Source organism: Grus americana, chromosome 5 (genome assembly GCF_028858705.1).
Source record: "Grus americana isolate bGruAme1 chromosome 5, bGruAme1.mat, whole genome shotgun sequence".
NCBI lineage: Eukaryota > Metazoa > Chordata > Aves > Gruiformes > Gruidae > Grus > Grus americana.
This window is the reverse complement of record NC_072856.1, coordinates 3,058,914-3,079,695: the sequence shown is the minus strand read 5'-3', so window position 1 is coordinate 3,079,695 and position 20,782 is coordinate 3,058,914. Positions and strand designations below refer to the sequence as shown.

Genomic DNA, 20,782 nt, shown 5'->3' with positions numbered 1-20,782 from the left:
CTGTTAATCAATTTAGGTTGAACAAACCAAAGGTACTACTTCATGCCACTAGTTTTATTGTTCTGACCTCCACTTTCTAGGTCATGATAGTTTGGGTCCAGTCCTCGGTCCAACATCTTTGTGATTTTTTCCACTGAGAGATGGTGGACATGATCCATAAATTTTCTCAAATTAGCCTGAAACAAAGAGTGACAAATGAATCATCCTCTAATTTTAAAAAGAAAATTTTGATGAAAAGTGAAATATTCTGATGTCAATATCCATTCACATTCCTGGAGAACCTGACTTTATAATGAGAGCATTAGCCCTACAGTTTATAATGTTCACAGAAAGAAGATTCTGGTTTTCACAGTTTTAAGGAAAAAAAATGACTGAAAGATTTATTCAGTAAGAAATTAGGATGGTGTTTGGTTATTAATCTTCTGACCTGCAAATGCGTCTAAAGACATAGATCAGCATTTTTGCAGCATGCTGAAAGCACACTGTATTAACAAAGTAAAGTTCATTTAAAATTACTTGTATACACATGGAAGAGTCAATCATGGGAATTCTTCTACGAGAGAAATTCCCAGATCACAATTCACACATCCGTTGGTGCTGGAAGCACACACTGTTTGTTGTTCAGCAATTGGCCCAGGTGGTAATGAACTCCTACTCATTTCCAGTTTCTCAGACACATCGCTTTGCTAAGTCGGCAGTGGCCAACTTCTCCAGGAAATTGGGCATACCTTTGTATGAAGCTTGGCCAGCTGTTTTTCATCAAGATTGAACTGTTTGTACACTCTTTTCTTGTATCGAAACTGAGGGAGGAAAAAAAGAATAAATTTTAAATGTCCTATTTTGCTTAAAAACTCGTAATTTTCTGACCTTACCGGAAAGTATCATTCAGGATTATGTAGATTTAGGCAAAATTTTTGAAAAAGGCTTAGTATTTCATTTTGAAGATTCACCAATAATCAGCACTCTGATTAACATAGTGGCATCATAGTTTTACAGTTCATTTAAGCAAAATTCGTATCTTGTATAAATATACTGAAATCAGTGGAGGTGTATGGCAAATGCGATCAACCTCTAGAATCTACATAAATAAGCAAGAATTACAGTGAAAAGTGCTTTTCCCTAAGGGTATCTGTGCACTTTTATTTACAGACTCAGGCAGAAAGAAGAACTGGGAAGACATATTAAATAAAAAAATACATATTTCAATGTATCAGCTTAGTATTTCTGAAATTTAAAAAAAAAATAAAAAAGATTCCTGAAAAATCCCTTAATCAACATAGGCAGAACTTACACACAGGAATAGTTCTTCTGATGTTTAACAGGACTGGTCCTGTGAACGAGGTTCAGATGATTGCCTCTTTTTTTTTTGGCTGAAACTCACTCACATTTTACCCTGAACAGTTTGCTACCTTATGGCCAGAGTAGCAAGATCTATGGCAAAAATCCTGGGATTAGTTATAATTTAGTATTATCTAATCGTACTAGACAGAATTCAAAGAATGCAGCATGTCTGTTGGACAAGGAGACTTTCTGAACGAGGCTTTAATACCGTTTTTTCACAAGACCACTTTTAATCCCCGAACTGTAATCCTGTAGAAGAATTTTGCAAACAGTGAACGCTCATGAAACAACGTGACAGAAAAAAAATAAAGTGGCAATTTAATCTGCTTATGGCTATAAGATGGACATCAGCGATTGAATCTCTGAAACAAACTTCTATAAAAGCTGGGACTTGAAACCTTCTCTGGACCCTGGTTCTTTTTTCTTGGATTTGTGTTATAGTGGAGTAAGTCTATTAACTGCGGATTATTAGTGGTTGATGTACCACCATACAAGCAATACCAAAATTAATTAAATACTAGTTTCATGCCCCAGTTTCCTGCTATACTGTGTTTCAGTGTGCTCTGGCTCTGCTCCATGTCTGCCCAGTGCCATAATAGTTCTGCCCAGTTTATCCCCCAGCTGCACAGCCTCTGCACGAGCAACGGGGCAGGGGGGAAATTCCAGTGTCTATGTGTGACTGCTTCACTTTTCTTCCCTTACTGCTTTCCCAGGAGACAGACAGAGGAAATCTGTGCTCTCTGAAGGAGGACATGGAGGGAACGAGATGGGGGGGGAACTAAAAAAAAAAAAAGGCTTCACTGAGATGGAAAGGCTCTCTCTGGGAGAAAGCAAAGGTTGGTTATTCAGCAACTGCTACCCTACTATTGCAAACCTAATCGGAGACCCAAAAGCTTAACCTAGAACCTTACATTTCTTTATTAAATCACAGAATAAGATACATCTCCTGCATCCTCAGCAGAGGAAAACTTCAAAATCAAATCTCCCAGGGAGGCTGATTCTTTGTAGCCTTTGGGGATAACACATGGAACAGCTTCACCGAGCAGGTAAATGCCAGCACTTCTGTGAGCAAGGGTTCAAGTTCAGACTTGCCGATCACTATTTCCCAGCTGCAGTTCAGGTGCATGTAGAAACCTCAAATACAGCCCACTGAATAGTGTGTATCAGAATACAAACGTTTCAGAGATTAAATCTAAAATACCTCAAGTGAAGGAACTCCTTTATTCACTGGCTGTGGGTATTCCCTAAGAAGTCGTTCCTCATCCAAAAACTTCCCATCTCTACCATTGCTTGCAGGCTGGAACAGTCCATAATTCAGGACATCTTTCAAACTCTGATTCAAAGTGCACAAAATTCGTTGCTTTGCAACCCACACTGAAGCTTCTGGGTTAAATCTAATGCATTTCTGCAAAGAAAAGTTAATAAAAAAATGTAATTAATGAAAAAAAACATTTAAATAGTATCTTACATTCTAAAATTTACAAATGTCCTAACTATACCCACACATACACAATAAACCTACACATTCCATGGCAAAATATACATCAACAGAATTACATTTCAGATGTGCATTCCTCTATAATAACTAATGCACAAGTACTGTGAAAACACAGGACATCTCAAGTCCTTCCACAAATATCAGAGATCATATACTTCTCTATGGAGAAAGAAACCCTTCACAGCAAACCTGTCTGAAAAGCCAAGTAATAGGGATGTTACAAGCTGTTTAAGCTTTGACTTCACTCGAGGCTGTTCTGACAACCAGTCTGATCTGCAACAATTTCACAAAAAAACCCCAGCATTCAGGCAAGAATTCTACTTCATTTTAATCTACATTTATCTCAGGGTAAGTTCATGGGAGGAACTATACGAGCAGAAGACTTGAAAACCTTGACAATCCTTTCCAGTTCTCTGCTTCTTACCAAGCTCAATGTAGGAATTTAAGAAATTTAGGAATTTCACAATTGTAGCTCACACTGTAGTCATTGGCCACCAGCAGATGGCAATGCCTAGAAATCCATTTGTTGCCTCTGAAGTGCATTATGAACGTCCAGTGCTGCTGACTCACCCCATGCCAGGCCATTCAACACAGGATGCAGGGATGGCACATGGGCCAAAGAAAAATGTTAACGGATATATCTTTTTTATCAGTACATTTCCATGAATGTAGCAGTCATTCTGGCTACAGCAATAATGTCAATAACCGCTCTTCAGGCCTCTTCTGAAGACCTCTGCTACTCTTCATATTATAATTGTACATAAAGACAAGAGAACAGAAGTAAAAATAAGATTGATGTTTAAAGAACAGAGTGAAGTGTTTCCTTTAACTTTACCCACTGCTGCTTCTGCAGTGCTCACCTCTGCATTATCTGTTGGCATCTTTTTAAAGTCGCAAGGCCATCCATAAGAAAATGGTTACAGTTTGTCTTTTAGAACTAAATATATTTATCCTGGCAAACCCTGCATACATCTGAAAGCAATCTCTGATCTCATATACACAAATCAAATAAATTCATTTGAATATTTCAATTCCAAATTTTGAAGAGCATATTCAAAGGCAGAAGTCAAAATATTTTATAGGTTCACAATGTCTTCTTGACTGTTTCAGTATTACATGGCAAAACATTTTAACAGTAAAAAGTACAAGCAGGACATGAAGGACTTTCAATTTACAACTGCTTTTAACTGAGCAAATACTACAGTCAACCAGTCCTCCATATATATTCACTTTACCAGAGCCGAGATGACTAGCTGGTTTTGAATATCACGACCTACTGAAGTTGAGGAGTTTGGCTCTGTTTCTGTGAATTAATCCTCAGATATGAGGACTATCACTAACACTGATACCAAGATGTCATCTAATTGTCATTGTGGGCTAGCAGTCCCACTGAAGCTGCTGTGATAACACCTCACAAGGGTTTGCCTGAGGAAGCGAGGTAGGCTCGTGAATGTTGGGCTCTGTCCAGCTCCACCGCGCCTGGGCATGAATTATCAAAAATTACCGCTTGGTTTGTCTTTCATCAGTTCCTGCACAAACTGCACTTTTTCAGATATGGCTCAAGTACAGATGTGAAGACATTTTGGGGTATGTAAGGGAAGAGGGATAAAACTTTCATCACAATGTGCTCACGTGATGCTTTGGTCTAGGAAATAACAGAGAGCTTTAATCCTTTAAAGTCCTAAATCTAAAAATGTAATCAAATGAGATATTAGATTCTGTCACAAATAAAGTTGGCTAGGAAGCGGTTTTCATTCCCCTTACATATTTTACTTTTCGAGGTGTTTTGTGAAAAGTTGAGGGGTTTCAAATGGTGGAGGGAAGGAGACAGGGAGACAGAAAGAACATTATAAACAATATTTTCATTCCCAAACAGCCCAGTAGTTAAGGCACTGACTTAGCAGCAATCTGTTTTAAATCCCTGTGTTCCTTCAGCTCTGAACCTCACTTGCCCCATGACTCTTACAGGGATTCAAACTTCAATATAAAGTTCAGATTCAAACACCAGCAGTTTTCAGCAACTCTAAAAAAAAGAGTCTTTCTTACATGAAATTCTTATGTGAAACAAATTATTTTTGGACTCATACAAAACTGCTTTGATTTTAACAATACAAAACAATAACTTCTGGCTGCAGTTTAACTAAGTCTGCTTTTTTTAAATGCATCTTGAGAATTCAACACGTTCAACTTTGTTCAGTCTATTCTTGTGTTCTATCTGCTCTTGATTGCATGTGAATATCGCAGATGATGGTGTACCTAGCAAATCTTTGAGAATTAGAAAAATTGGCAAATTTCTTCAGAATATATTTCAATGGAAAATAAATCTTTCTGTAGTGTTTATGCACATTGCATCAGAAACACACGATATTTATCTTCTGAAATAGTTCGTTTTCCGCAGGTCTGGCTTGTTCATGTAATGACATGACATGATAGTTTAACCACCTTCACTGGACTGCAATGGCAGCAAGGAATCCCTTTTGTGCAGTAGCTCAAAGGCTTGTTTTGAGTTATCTGATAACTATACCACTATTGTATTCCTACGATATTTTATAGAGTCCTCAATGGCAGAATAAACATGGAAACATTTTGAAACTAGTAATTTCACAAGCTAATTTATTCCCAGCCCTAGCTTTTCTTGTGATTCACAAGAAAGAAAAATGTGCTTATTTTAATAAATGCTGCTCCCATCGGTAATTTATAATGAATTACATCAATGATGTAAAAGGCAAATCAATAACCAGACAACTGTTTCCTACCAATATTTCTTAGATTCGGATAAGCGAAACTAGTGAGAAAAATGATTATTTATGCTTTCCATGAAGCCAGGCAGGATAGAGAGGGAGGTTGTTACCACTCTCTCGGATGCAGCTGCTGAACAAGAGAATAAGAAGGACCACAAGGAAACGAGACAATTGCTGAGTCAAAAAAGCTGGACAACTTTTTCTAACCTTCAACGACTTATTATCAAAAAAATAATAAAAAAATAGGGATAGTTTAGTGGCAAAGAAGTACAGACACACATATGAAACAAAGATATTTTGCACTGGCAGATGTGGGATCTATTCTTTCCACCCTTTTTTTTTCGTGATACAGAATCTCTGAGCAATAACATTTATCCATTCAAAATCTATCAACGAACACATCTTTTTCATCAGACTCGCAAAGCTGTCAATCACACAGAACTACATTGCGACAGAGAAACCATGACAAACGGTTTGTACAGCTACCTCCAAAGTGCGATTGTCAGAATACGAAAATACAAGTTATTCCTTTCAATAGAAGATGTCAATATTAAAGATGTGACAAACAAAAAGTGGAAAATGCAAATGAGAGTTGGGTATCATGGAAAAAAGTGGAGCAAGTCACTCATTTTGATTTGGGCTCAGTGTTCAACTTCATTCTTGGAGGCACTGCTTTCTTTGCAGAAAAATGCCTTCAGAAAACATGGAATTCATGAAATGATAGGTCAAAGAAACCAAATCTGGCCGTACCATCATCAGCTGGCAAGTCAGATCACCTGTCTAGATGAAGGGTATAAGAACAGATCTCAGCAGCACTCACAGTGTTTCCATCATCAAACTGAAGATAAAAAGAAGATCAACTATAAACAGAAAGGAGCAATGAACAATCAGTCACAAAATGGGATACAGAATATTTGTGAAAAGTTGCAGAGGAAAACCTGGAATAGATCTGAGGCAGCGGATGGCAGTACAGACTGGAAACAAGTAAAAATGGGGGCATCTTAAGCAAAAATGTGACTCAAGCTGCAGTTGTGACAACTGGGTTCCTACCTTCATGAAAGCTGCACAAACTAAACAAGTGTTTTATCTAAGAAAGAAAAGCACTACAAGAAAAGATTCTTAATCTTAAAGGTCATTGAATACTGGAAAAAGTAAAGTATAAGAAAAGATGCAAAAATATAAAAAGCAATGCAGAAGAGGAAACCAAGAAGTAGCTATAACTTAAGCTATTGCTTTACCAAACTGCCATTTATCAAACAACATTTTGCATGGAAAGTCCAATATAAAAATAAACCAAAACACAGGGGAGGGGGGAGTCAGCAAATGCACATTACTGAAGTGGAGCAGCAAAACAGATGGGCAGAAAGCGTTTCAAAGAAGTCTTCAGCAGACCCAATCCCATCTCAGCATCAGAATTTAATAAAACATATGAATCTGAGCATTTTGATTTTAAACATAACCCAGCGGGAGCACCTAAGCATAGGATAAAACAAAAGAGCGGAACCACCACCATGTGTTGATAAGAAAATGATGTTTTCATTATAAAAAAAAATTGGCTGACAGATCTGTTCTTGAAGTCTGGGAAAAAGGGCAATTCTAAGCACAAAACATTGGACATCGCCGTCAGAATATCACGCAAAGGAGATTTTCTTGACAACAGCTACTGAAGAAGAACCAGACTCCTTCCAGTTATAGGCAGAATCACTTGTGATATGTTCCTACGCAGGCTGATAAAGGAAATGGATGCAAGAAGACCTACTCTGGATCCAGATCAAAAAGATGCAGGGAGAGATCGGATATGCCAGGCATCATAGAGGAAACCGCAGACACATTAGTTCATGCAGTTCTCCATGTCCAAAAGACATTTGATGCCATGCACAGACACGGTTGCCTTTAGGCACAAGGTAGGCAGTCCTCTTGGGCAGCAAACTGCTGGGGGCTGCTGACTGCCAGCTTTGCTTACCACAGAGGAAAGATGCAGATCTGCACTGATCAGTGCTGCTGGCAGGTGACACTGAACTTTGCTGCCCTGGGGATGAAGCATCCTCACGTGAAGGGCAGACACAATTGAATACTGCCTAAACTGCCCAGAAACCCCACACCGCTATAGCAAAGAGAGGAGGAGCTAGTCAGTTACTGTCATTTCCATCTCAAGTAGTAGGGGTCATCCTCAAGCCAGAGCCCTCTGGGCTGGATGCACCACAAATAAGCCTCTGGTCAAAAGAGGTTACACCCGTGTCCTGCCTCCATAAAGGATCTACTAAAGCTGAGCCTCCTGGTTTAAATGCCAGATAATATAGGGGTTTTTTTACCCACTCTCCTATGCACATATGTTTGAGAGTACAGAGGGCTTTCTATGTTCTCCATTCCCTCACTAATTTTCATTGAGCTCAGGAAATCTTTCAGTCACTCATTTAAATATTCTCCACCCTTCTGTGCTAAGGATGACACTTACTTGAATACAGATGATGCACAAAAGCAATAAGAAATTACTCTTTCTACAAAGTATTGTTTCAATACATTGGATCACCATCTGAACTGAAAAGGAGACAAAAAAGAATCGATGTAAGAACTGAAAAGTAGGTCTTCATAAGAGTTTCGGGTGAACTTGTCAAGGTTTACATTACCTTTAGTTTCAAATGAGAATAAAAGGGCAATGAGACAGATTTCCTACAATGGGTGATCACTTATAAAGTTTTCTATAGCAGCACATCCTACTTATGATGCTTGGTGCTTATCTCATTCGTGCAATGAAATAAAGGTGATTTACACCACAGTCACTGCAGATGAGCAGTTTTAGTCCTAGTGAGTTTAGCTATGGGTTTAAAACTTCCCAGTGGCTTGAGTTTTAGATAAAACCCTAAACTTGCCTTCTTTTAAACAAATATATTCTTGATCAATCATACTTTCTAAAAAACAATAAAGAATAAAAACATAAAACTAAATGATGTCATTTCATGCTCCTTTGATTAAACAGACTAATTTTAAACACCTCTTATGTTAAATTAATTATAATTATACAGCGAATGAGGTGTACGTTGGATTTGGCTTGTAGCTATAATACAGCTCGTGAACAATGATCTTCTCCAAACTTTGCTACACTACGTTTAAGCTATCAGTCTTCCTGTTTGCAAACCTGAATGCAGATTTCACTTTTCTGTACAAGAGCTTGTGGGCTGATAAATTAAATCAGAAATAGATCATCTGCTATAGAACTGTTTAAAACATTTGAGTTACTTTTCATTAAGAGTTTATTGAAAAGGAAAAAACTGCAGAAAATAAAGCAATAAAAATGAACAAATGAAACACAAAACTGAAATTACATTTTGCTTTATTTCATTTCCTGCACAAAATGAATTTTAAAAAAATTATTGTTTCAATAGTGTCAATAAATAACTTATTATTGGTCTAAAAAGTAGAGTAATAAGAGGGCTTTAGGAGGTCAACATCTCTCTGCTTTTAACAGCAGAGTAAACCTGGCAAGTAAAGCTAATATTTCCATTTTGCTGGATCTACTCATTGAGCACTGAACACAGTCAAAGATATAGCAAGCTGGTAGGATCATCAATAAAATCCTAACCATGTCAAGTCAGAGCTTGTCTTAACAGAGGACTTCCCTACAGGCAAAATCCTTTCAAATTTAAGATGTACAACAGTGGATTTCAGTATTTCAATCAATACTGAAATGAAAGACCCAACGTGATGACTGCTTCAGCCAAGATTTAATAAAAATCCCATGTGTGGCTCATAGCAGCCTCAGCCCTGCTCTGCCCTCTGAAGCCTTCCCAGCCAGCTCGGGTCCCACACCACTTCCTCTTCATAGAGGTTAATCTCGCACCACAAACTAATGGAGTGGTACTGTAATTTCAGCAGAAATCCTCATCGAAAAGAATTTTTAAGTACAAGAATTTAAGAGATAATGCTCCTAACTCCAACACAGATTTCTATGCATTTCTGCAGCGCTGTGTAGATTGGGCTTTAAAAAAAGAGCTCTGCAACCACACCTGAGGCCACACTGTCAAAACAGCTCTTCCCTGTCAGCATGGAGACAAGCCATCTCTATCATTCTAAAAATGAACTTAATTAAAAAGAAAGGAATAATTTCATCTGAGATAGATCTTCAATGGCAGCACAGTATGATGTAGATCTTAAATGTCAGCACAGAGTGATGTATGTAGCACACATCCATAAAAAGAATGTGTTTTTATAACCATCTTTGAAATGAAAAAAAGTCTGATGCCTACCATCAACTGAAAAAAACAACAATGGCATTCAAGGAGGCCCAGGGTAATTTAGATAATTAATCATAAACTTGGACAGGTTGTGGTTCTAGATGGAATCAGTAACTCACTCCCAAGACTGTCTTCAGAATGAGATTGTTATTCCTATCATAGCATATGTGGAGGACAATGATTCTTTTACTTACAAAAGTTACAACAACAAACTTTTCCAACTCCCAACATTCCAGACATTGAATTTTACACATTCAACCATAAAAGAAACACAACTTAGTAGTTCTTTGTGAGACAGAGTGAGGAATTTGGACTGTAGATTTCTAATGTCAGGAACAGCCAAGATTTTTTTTTTTAAATTAAAAAAATAATAACTTTTATTCTCATTTGCTCAATTTATCAGACATTTCTTAACAAATTAAAAGTCTGTTCAATTCTTTCTGTAAAATGTGAGAGATTAAATCTTTTGTTGAAAAGTCTCTATTTTCATCCAATAGACTTAGGCACGTGAGATATGGCTGTAGGCCCACGAGTTATCTTGCAAATGACTTCTCCAGGAAAATCAGAAAAGGTTTTTATGCTCTCTGATATGCTTCCAGTATAAGTGGTGAGGAGGTGGGAGAGAATAAAATAGTGACTTCATGTCATTGTAAAAACTGCGGAACAGTATGAAGCCATGCTTTATTCTTCCTCCAGAGTATATTGATTTCTCTGGGTGGAAGTCTGAGAAACACCACTATGTAGCAAAGGCATAGCAGCAAAGGAGGAAGAAAAGGTTTATTTGTGCTTCTCTTTCCTCATCTTTATGCTCTAAAAGTCACCAGCTATCTAACAAGGATATCTTTTCGTGGGAGGATGACAGAGAAAGGCAACTAATATGGTAGGGAGAGAGAGAGAATTTGATGACCTCCTGCTAGACCTCGGTCTACTGTCAATCACAAACGATCTCATGAAAACAGAAACTAGAGAAGACAATGGGATTATATATGTACGAGGCTTTTGTAGAGACAATGTGTAATTTTGGGGTTCACCCTCATCTTCTGATGAGTTTTAGATGCCTAATTCTTTCTTCTACCCAAACACCTCTGAATGCAGATCAGACAGATATTTTGCTTTATGATCACACCTTCCATCAAGTTAACATACCAAATCTTGGATAGGATAGTGTCTTTAGTTTAGGCAATCAGTCAGACAAACCACTGGGGTAAAAACTGTAGACATTAAAAGAAAACGACATAAATTTTGCATGTCATTTGTTAAAAGATTGTAAGAGAATAGAATAGATCAACCGCAGATTGAAGCCAGCAAAGCTAATCATTTAATTGTTTGGGTTTTTTTTAAATCGCAATGCAATATCCCTTACCGTTTGTTGCAGATCAGGTATTATAATTCGAATCACTAATGTGTTGCTCTGACTGTCTTCCATTCTGCTGCTTGGCTTTTCTGCAGTTGCTCTAATTGTGTCATAAATAGTTTCTTCTTTGGAGCTGTCTGATTCAGATTCAACAGAATAGTCGGAAAAGCTTTGTGCCATTTCATCTTCACTTGATGTTGGGCTACGAGGCATGTTCAAGCTTTTTATCCTGCCAATACAAAGAAGAAAGAGAAAAAGATAAGTTATAGTTAAAGTCTTAAAAATTAATCAGCTACAAGTTTTGTTTTCTTGGAAGTAACATGCATTGAACAACAAAGTTATATGCTTTATCCTCCTTTTATTTCATCCTGTAATTTATGTGGTACGCAGAGTGTAATGGAAATAAATCTGGCTACCAATTTACTACAGAAGAGGAAGAAGGACAGGAGAAGGAAAAAAGAGTAATAAAAGAGAAGATGACCTTTCTTCCCAGGCACACCCAACCTCCCAAAGGATCCAGAAAAACCCAGCATAATTACCAGGTTCTCTGCTAAATAGCACTGCTGTAAACTGTACTTAGAACTAGAGCTGGCTTTGAAGCCTGCTTCTCCCAGTGCAAAAAGACATTTCAGGAAATTAATATAGGTGCTAAAGTAACATCATCTTGCATATTGAGAAACTGTACAGGTAACGCTTCAATAAAAGACAGTATTTTCAAATAGCAGAATCAACCAAAAACCTAAATGCTACAGGGAGCCAGACAGATGCAGATGCTGCTTCATGGTTTGCGGCTCACACAACATCCTTTAATATCCGCACTACCAAAATCTGTCTATTACACATACTCAAATACACATTTTAGAAACATTTTTAATCTGTGGTATAGATGACGCTAAAATGAAAGTAATGTTTATTCCAAAGTTAGGATATTTGTGTTCAGAGGTCTCACAGTAAGAACAACAGAACATTTTCCTTCTGGGTTTTTCCAACTACAGTAGCAAAAGACTTTATTTTGTCCCACAAACTAAAAGCTTCTCCAGGAAATGAAAGTTATTCTTCTATGGAAAAATGGGGAAGAAATGTGTGCAGTGGAAAAAACCGAAAATACCACCATAAACTTTGCAGTGCTTGGTAACCAGATACTTTTTCAGAAGCCAGAGAAATGTAAACATTATTTTTCATATTTCCCATAAGAAACCTCCCAAGACAACTTCTCTGGTTTTTAATAAAAAAAAATTTCTCCATTAAAAGAAAAAACAAAAAAACCCCAACCAATTCCACTGTCAGCCCACATTAAAAAAGAAATTAAAGCAAAAGTAAAGTATAGAAGGTTGAACTGACTTTACCAAGGTCACACGTATAGCAGGTGACTGTACTGAGATATCCAAATATATGTTTTCTATAACAGTCTCACAGTTGGATCCCCCAAAGTAAATACAGTCAAACAACAGCAGGGACTAAGAGAACATCTTTTACCACTGTGTTTCACAATTTAGTTTGAGCCAACTAAATATCACAGCCAGATTACTCATTCCTCTTTGTTGTCCGGTCATTTATACCACAACGATTATAGAGCAAGCATAAAAGGCTACCGCTCTAATTTAGCATTTTAAGGTGACCATATGTTGGAGCCGGCGTTTACACCAGAGGACAGGCAGTGGTGAGGCAGGCCTAAAGCTTGAGGTCAAGGGCAAGCATTTCCAAAGCACATCACATACCCACATCATCAAGTCTTATTGTTATTTCTGATGAAGGACAATTCCAGTGTTATTACCCTCAGCTATAATTACTAATGAAGACAAAAACAGTGCATTCAAAAATCTGAAAGCATGCCAGTTCGCAGCAGCTTAATGCAAGGCTCTATTTACAAAAGAAAACTCTTGAGGGAGTATTTCATTTTCTTACTGCTTCACTGAACTGTAGATTAATGCTGCTCTCCAACGCACCTTAAGTCAATAAAAAGCATAAACATTTCAATGGCCTCCTTATTTATCTACCGATGCTAAATTACATGAAGCCAAAATGTAGTAGGTCGATACACAGTATTTAAGATCATAAGAGGTATAGGCCAGCGAGCGTGAGGAAAAAGATGTTAAGACCATCACGCGGTTTGTCTCTCCCTAAAGCCATTTGAGAGCGCAATATATTCCAGGGCAATGGATTCAGCGCTTCTGATAGAGAGCAGTAAACTGCAATTATACAGCATACAAATAAAGAGTTGAATTAGGAAAAAAAACTTCCTGAGGTTTTGGCAAGTGAATTTTCATGCAAAAACTACCCAGAAATATCTCATTATGGAATAACAAAGGGAAATCACAAGCTGAAGAACCAACTCCCAGGTATCAAGCACTTAAGTTTAATAAACAGTGGGACAAGGAACTCCGTGGAGACTCATCAACAAGGCACAAGTCATCTAATTTTCTGGAATACAGATTTTAAAAAGATGCACCAGTAGCCATGGAAAGGATAATGAAAGAATGTATCTACAGGGGCAAAAAGAACAGAACCTATGCCCTACCAGTGCTACGGAGAAGCAGATCATATAAATGTCTTTTGTAAACAAGACACTCTAACCACTGGAAAAACTATATCAGTACAGGTCCCAGTGCAGGGCAGATCCTGCCAGGGAGCAGAGGTCAAGCATGTCACCCTAAATCTACAGACACCTTAGGCCAATTTGGTGGTTTGGCTCTTAAGTTGTGTGGAAATGGAAGATACCACCATTTGTTCACCAGAGATGCTCATGATCATAGCTCCCACAGGGAAGCTGTTATCTTTTAGGAACTGTATCAGTTTTGTCCCGGTGATTTTCCAAAGACTTTTCCACAAGCAAAACTATTACCTCAGGAAAAGTAAGTCAGGTTGCCTGGCTTACCTAGGCTTGTAGAGCAGAAGAAAATATAGCATTCCAGGTTCCTAATTCCCAGCTGGCAATTCATTGGTTCAAAAGGATGTTATATAGCTAAAATATGGATTAGTTTTTGCTGACATGACTGTCTGGGATGTCTTCTTTTATTTTCTTAAAAATGCAACAGATAGTTAAACGCTTCCAATAGTTAAGCTGATTGTATTTTATAGCACTGTTATACATCAGTTTTCGGTACAGAGAAGTGCTGAGTGATGAAAAATTTCTCTATAAACAAATAAAAACAGATTTCCAATGGAAGTAAACTCACAACGGAAACTACCACCACAACAGCCTTTGCTTCACCTCAGGTCCTCTGCCTGCATTTGACTCCTGTACCTTGAGGTCCCAATGTGTCCCGGTCCCAGGCGCTCTCCTTCCCTGGCCCCTGCACATCCCCTAACCGCTGGCTGAACAAAGCGAGCACGAGCTCCAGCTGGTTAAACACCACTTCTGACACGGGAAGGCTGCAAAACAGCTGGAAGATGAAAGACTAAAAGGATGGCTATAGGCTTACCCTTCTTATTGTGCCTTTCCCTCAGCACCTTGCCCTTTAGCGCTGCGGGAGCATCGTGATGTTTACTCTGCTTCTATGGCTATTGCCAGGTTACGTTTCTCAGGCCAAGAGGCCAGATGAAATAAGTTGAGCTCAGATTGCTGCCTTCCCCTCACAGATGCTATTTTGAGATTTATTTTTTTCTCTATCCAGCCAGAAACTTTCACAAAACTGCAGGAATTTCTTATACTGGTATTTTTTTACCACCCTGCCATTAAGAGTGAGTTGAAAACAGCCTATGAATAAATTAAAAAACACCATGGGCAAGCAGCGTGACCATCTAACTGCCTTTTTCTTAAAAAAAATAAACAAAGCAAACAAAAAAACCCCACACACAAATACTAAGAGCACATTATAAATGACTGGAACTGAAACAGTGCACAGATTATCAAAAGGCAAGAAATTCAACTCCCAGAGCTCGCTCGCTCTCTATCTGAACAGCGTGCTCCAGTGAGTGCAAACTGACACAGCGGGGGGAAAAAAGCAAAAGCAGCAACAGACTGATCCATCTTTTTGGAGCCTTATGGTTGTTAAGCATCATATGAAAAGAATTTATTGAATATATATGTTTAAATTTATTTTTAACTATCTTAAATATTAGAAACTTGGTATTTACTAAAGGGATTAAAATATCATTGATACGGACACATATTGGACAGGATATCTTCATTAAACACAGAAGTATTATAAGATACACAACACACTTGCCCAGTACAAAAATCGTATTTTAAAATCTTCAACTTAATTATGGGTATGCACAATTTTGTTTATCCTGCAACGTAACAAACCCTCCTATCTAGTTTCACGTTGGTAAATATGAAACATGATGATACAAACACACACAAAAACCCATTTTAAAGGATCCATCCCATACAAAGTGCCCTCCCTATTGTATCCGACAACAGCACCAGCAAATACAGCGAGTGCAGGTGTGTTTGTCCAGTATGCCTGGAGCAAACACAATAGTCGATAATACGTCTGACAAGTACCAGAAGCTAACAGCTAGGTGCACAGAGATCCTGCTCCTCCGCGGTCCTTCTCCAGCTATCGTCACAGCAAGAGTTTCTCCGGCGGGAGCAGAACAATACTGCAGCTGCAGCGAAGGCTGCCCCGGGTTTCTGCAGTGGGCAAGACTAACATACAGCGAGAGAGAAGGAAACGTACCCCTAACAGCGAGACTAACTTTTGGTAGGGAAAACACATTAAAGGACATTAAAGGATGCAATCCTTCCTTCCCCGACCTCTGAGATTTTGGTTTTGTTGCCATGTGAACATAGGCTAGGGTCTCACACCAGTGGCCAGTTCAGACTAATCACAATAGTTACTAGTTCTCCTCTCTAAATACAGCTGAGGTGCACACATCAAATGTCTTGTCCAAGGCCAACAAGGCTACATCTCAGAGCAAGGTTTCAAATTCAAGGGTCACTGGCTCCTAATCATGATAAGAACAATCTATTTTTATATAAACATTCATTTGCACAATAACAGTCCTGTTGCCTTCAGGGAGAAGTCCTCTAGACTGCTATTGTCAGACAAGTTAAAAATGTACCTGTGGGAATATCTCAGATACAGAGTCGGCATTGTTACGGGTTGAGTAATGGCATTAACCAGACTGTGAGAAAAGTTTACTGTTAGAATAACAGCAACTGCTAGAAAGAGGTATTTAATAATTAACTCTGAAGAAAAACTATTCAGGTAAGGGATTTCCATCTAAGTAAAACCTGCCAGAGCTCCTAATGCTTGGATTCTGCAGCTTTATTCGGGATTATATATATCAGCTCAAGAACCAGCTCACCAAGTTACTACATTAGAATGCTGGAGAAGATCAAGCATTGCCTTTTCTAATTATATTAATATTAAAACAAAAATGTGTTTCAGACAGAACTGAAGATGGGGGGGGTACAATCCCGACACGCCACGCATTTCACACCTCTCCACAGTTCTGCGGAAAAGGTCGCGTAGAAGAAAATCTGAATTGAAGACTGATTCCAATGGGCAATTTGTAATTTGATGGATTCAATCTCCACTTTGCACTCTTACTTTAAAGCTGGCAATAACTGACATTGCACCCTCCCTCGCTTCCCTGACTACTCCACTCTTGCCCCTAGATTGCTTTAATCTCTGCACTAACATGAACAGTGAAGCAGAACAAAGCATTGATCCAGGTTAAACACCAGCTTTTTTTGTTTTGGGAAGTTAGTTTCAGCATCCATCACATCTCTCAACTGGATCACTATGCAAATGTTTGCATAAGCAGCAGGAGGAAGATGGCAGAGGGCCAGAAGCAAACAGCCAAGGCACAAAAAGGGCAGAATCACTTTTTCCAAAGGCAGTATTAATGCTTGTCAGCGTAAAGTAAATCTGAGACACCGCCGCCTAAGTGACAGGCAAGAACTACATAAACATGGCCATCTGATTAACTCCGATGAAAATCTCTTGATTATTAGTACCAAAATACCATAACTCTGAACAGGACAGCTTACTGAAACCCACTAATACAAAATTCATCCAGCCAAATGCAAAACCTACAAGAATACACCTGCAGAAAGGAAAACACAACATGCACAAGGAGTGCTAGCCCAGCCCATAGCAAAATCTCAGGGGAAATGAGGCACTTGGAGCTCCCCCTGTTCTCCCAGGCCCACCAGATGAGAAGGCAGCTTTGGCATTGATGGGACACCACATGAACCTGTGCTGGTCAGGCTCCAGCCCTGGGGACCTTCTGCAAAAAGGCCAGCACAGTCTCCAAGGCTATCTTTATCCTGCTAGGAAAAAGAGCAGCCAGGCAGCAAAAGGAAGCACGGCTCCCTTGGGGTGCTCCCAAGGGTGCTCCCTTGATCAGTGCCAGGCAATGGCCCTGGCATACAGGACACACAGACGAGGTGCTACCAAGCTCAGCACTCTCCGATCTCTGCAGGCTTTCACGCTACTGAAACGTTTCCCTGCTGCACTGCAACGCAGCCCATGTGCTATTGCAGACGCTGACTTCACAAGGCAAAATCACAAAGAATACTTTCTCGGGGCTCAGGAGCTCAGAAGATACCCAAGGATCAGCAAGGTCCGCTTCATGCCACATGGCCTCAGGGTCAGGGAACACCTCCCGGTCCAATTTTATTTAGAAGTATAGATGTAGTTTTGGAGACTGAAAAATAAAGAACGATGACATGTATCAAGGCTCTAAGAAAGTTAATCTGTTGTCCTGCAGTTTCCTTGATCTGCCTCTATTAAATGCGGCAACTGATTCTTGAGTCTTCTCTAAAGCACTTCCACTCTGTGGAAGAAAATGCTAGAAAATCAAATCACTTGCCATTTATTAAAAAAAAAAAAAAAATCCCTCTCTGTGGTAATTATCTAAACAAATTTAATCATGCAATATTTTGCTGTTCACAACCCCCATAATTATGGTTTTATTCCCTATACACCAGTCCTTTACTTAGATTCACTTTGGTTACACTGTCTGGTAATGCATTTTTGATCTCTCTGTTAAATAACTGAAACACCCAAATAAATATTTTAGAAGGTGTGTGCTGAGGCATAAGTATTAACATACCGGAATGCCAAGCAAAATTCTTCCTTCACTTTTCTCTGAAGCTGTTGTTTCTCAGCATGGCACGTCTTACTTCAAACCTTAAATATTGATTTGAAATCAGTATTGAAAAATCAATGGTCACATTCATTTGTTCTCACCAGCACCACCAGAAGATTCTTACTGCCCTGTTTAAGGGCAGATTTATGCAGGCCTTGATTTTTTTGCTAGGTGATCTGCACAGGTGACAAATTGTTTTGCAAAAGGGCTCAAGAGTTACACTTCCTTCCCCCCTCCCTTTTTTTAAGGAAAAAAAAGAAGAAAATTGAGCAAAGTAATTGTTGAACCTGCTCCTTATTTCTGAGGCAGTTTGTTATCCCTTGTTCATGTATATTTGCACAGCACAGACTTGCCAAGAGGCTAAGCCCCATTAACTTCTGGTATTTAGAGTCTCAAATACCAACGTCATATGATTAAAGTGGGTCTTAAGATCAGACTGTAAGAATGTAATTTTTTTAATTTTTTTTTTTAAGCAGATGTACTTCACCATTAGTGCCCCTGTGCACATACAAACTCCACACATGCAGCCTATTTCTGCAAATACAGGGTAGTTTTCTAAAAGTTTCTTCTGTTTCCAAGTAGCTTCGGATGCTAAAATTCTCCTTTGTCCTCTGTCTGTTCTACTTAGTATTTATTTTCCTTGCAAACTATTCAGCCGGTCACGGTATCTTCACAGAAAGGCTGAAGTTCAATCAGGCAGATGCAGAGAGATTTGGGGGAAGGATAGAGACAAAGAATACAGGAGACAAGAAACTTATTGTACTGAATGAGAAAGGCTGGAAGACAGGCAGAGAAGCAGATGTAAAAAAAAAAGCTTAAAAACATTTGAAGTAGAAGTTCAACATGAGAAAACAGAACCTGCTAGAAGAAAGAGGAAGCAGGTGTAAAGATTTAGCACAGGGCAGCACAGTCAGGAGGGTTAAAATGGTTAACAATCTTTAAAAAAAAAAAGGAAGTTTCAAACATATTAGTAGGGGCAACATAGCAAGTATTTATAAATGTTAACCACAGTGAAGTTTACAGTAAAGGCCAACTCCCACTGGCAATATAATATCTTAAGTGCCTTCTTTTAAGCACCTGCAAGGTTTCCATTGCAATTCTGTCTGACCTTTAAATAAAGGTCATTCTTCCAGACAAGGAATTATGGCCAGCCCCGCAAGCCTCAGGGCAGGTAGCTTCTAGGCTCAGTTCATTTCTATAGTTGTTTTTAATATGGCCTCTAGTTTTGTACATTTACTAGAACTTCTGCTGTCCAATACATAGACTAACAAACAGTACTCATAAGTCATTCTTCAAATACTGCTTGCAACGGATCCTATAGTTCACCTAGGACAAATCCTAACGCACTTTGAAGTATTAAGTAAGAGCCTGGATTTAAGATAATGCACCAAGCATATTACCCCAGATACCAAAGTTCACCAGCATCCCAAATCTGAGATGTATCTTCTTGGATTCATAAATTCAAATAAATACCCCTTTCTAGGCAGGTAGGGTTGGACCTGTTATATAATCTTTATATTGTTGATCTTGCTTGGAGCAAAAATATATGAAGAGTAACCTTCTGAGATTCTTTTTAAGCAATTTCATATCTTGCATGGGGAATCAATCATATATGCAATCCCATTGCAGACAACAGGATTACTTCAGGAATAGCTCCCATCAGACTTGACCCCTGCATGTTGCATTCTTGAGCAAAACAACAGCCAGGGTAAGCTACGAAAAGCCAACGTGAAGCAATGAAAACTTTATCCAGTTCTGCATCCAGTAACTCATTTCTTCATAATATGACAGCTCTTCAGTTATCAAACCAGGAAAATGCGCTATGGATTCAACTGTCACACTGACTCTGTCCCCAGTCCAAAGTACAACTTACAAATACTTACTGTCATTAAGTATACTTGCATACAGTAACTGGAGATTTCAAAGTCGCAAACTTCAGCAATGCAAAAAAAAAAAAAAAATCCCCTTCCGTTATCTAAAACGAGAATGATACAATGTGAGCAACTAGCTATGAATTGTTCTCTAAGTAATGTGGAAGTATTACACCACTTCAATTTTAAAAAGTCATTATCTATTTATAAAAGATGGATATAATGGTCATTTTTGTTTCCCCAGAATTTTTCCTTATAAAATAGAAGCATGTAGGCCAAGCAATTCTATCTTCCCAGTCTTTCTGTTTCCAGCCCCTGCTTGCACTTGACTACGTAAATATCAAAAAGATTATATGTTGGAAGGAAAGGACATAAGAGAATTTAAAAAGATTTACAACAGGAATTTGAAAAAATTTCAAAGCTTGTTGAACATATTTACCTCAGGTTCATCTCCCTGGTGGACGAAGCAGCTTAGTTTCTTGTTAATTTGCATTTTATGCTTATCAACCTTTTTCCTCTTTATCCATAAAGAAAACATTTTTGTGATAATTCAAATACAAACATAATTAAATGTTAACAGAGGAGCATTGTTGTTGTCTTGTTATGTAGATTAGATCAGGTCCTGAGAGTAGATAAAGCAGATTTCCTCTTCTCCTTACATATGGGTTAGCATTTAGAGTTTGCTATACAGTTAAACC

At 38.5% G+C, this 20,782-nt stretch overlaps 1 protein-coding gene across 2 annotated transcripts in view; it reads right to left on the bottom strand.

Annotated features, from left to right (window-relative positions):
- The window catches only part of SHANK2 (SH3 and multiple ankyrin repeat domains 2), a 359,705-nt gene that overhangs the window by 302,893 nt on the left and 36,030 nt on the right, over positions 1 to 20,782 (bottom strand). For both annotated transcript variants that reach the window (XM_054827796.1, XM_054827797.1), the window contains exons 4-10: positions 20,097 to 20,188; positions 18,178 to 18,254; positions 17,671 to 17,769; positions 11,176 to 11,395; positions 2,543 to 2,746; positions 729 to 800; positions 68 to 176 (exon numbers count right to left, since the gene is read on the bottom strand). In XM_054827796.1, the coding sequence (XP_054683771.1) occupies positions 68 to 176; positions 729 to 800; positions 2,543 to 2,746; positions 11,176 to 11,395; positions 17,671 to 17,696 (631 nt within the window). In that variant the 5' untranslated portion in view covers positions 17,697 to 17,769; positions 18,178 to 18,254; positions 20,097 to 20,188. The remainder of the gene's footprint in view (positions 1 to 67; positions 177 to 728; positions 801 to 2,542; positions 2,747 to 11,175; positions 11,396 to 17,670; positions 17,770 to 18,177; positions 18,255 to 20,096; positions 20,189 to 20,782) is intronic.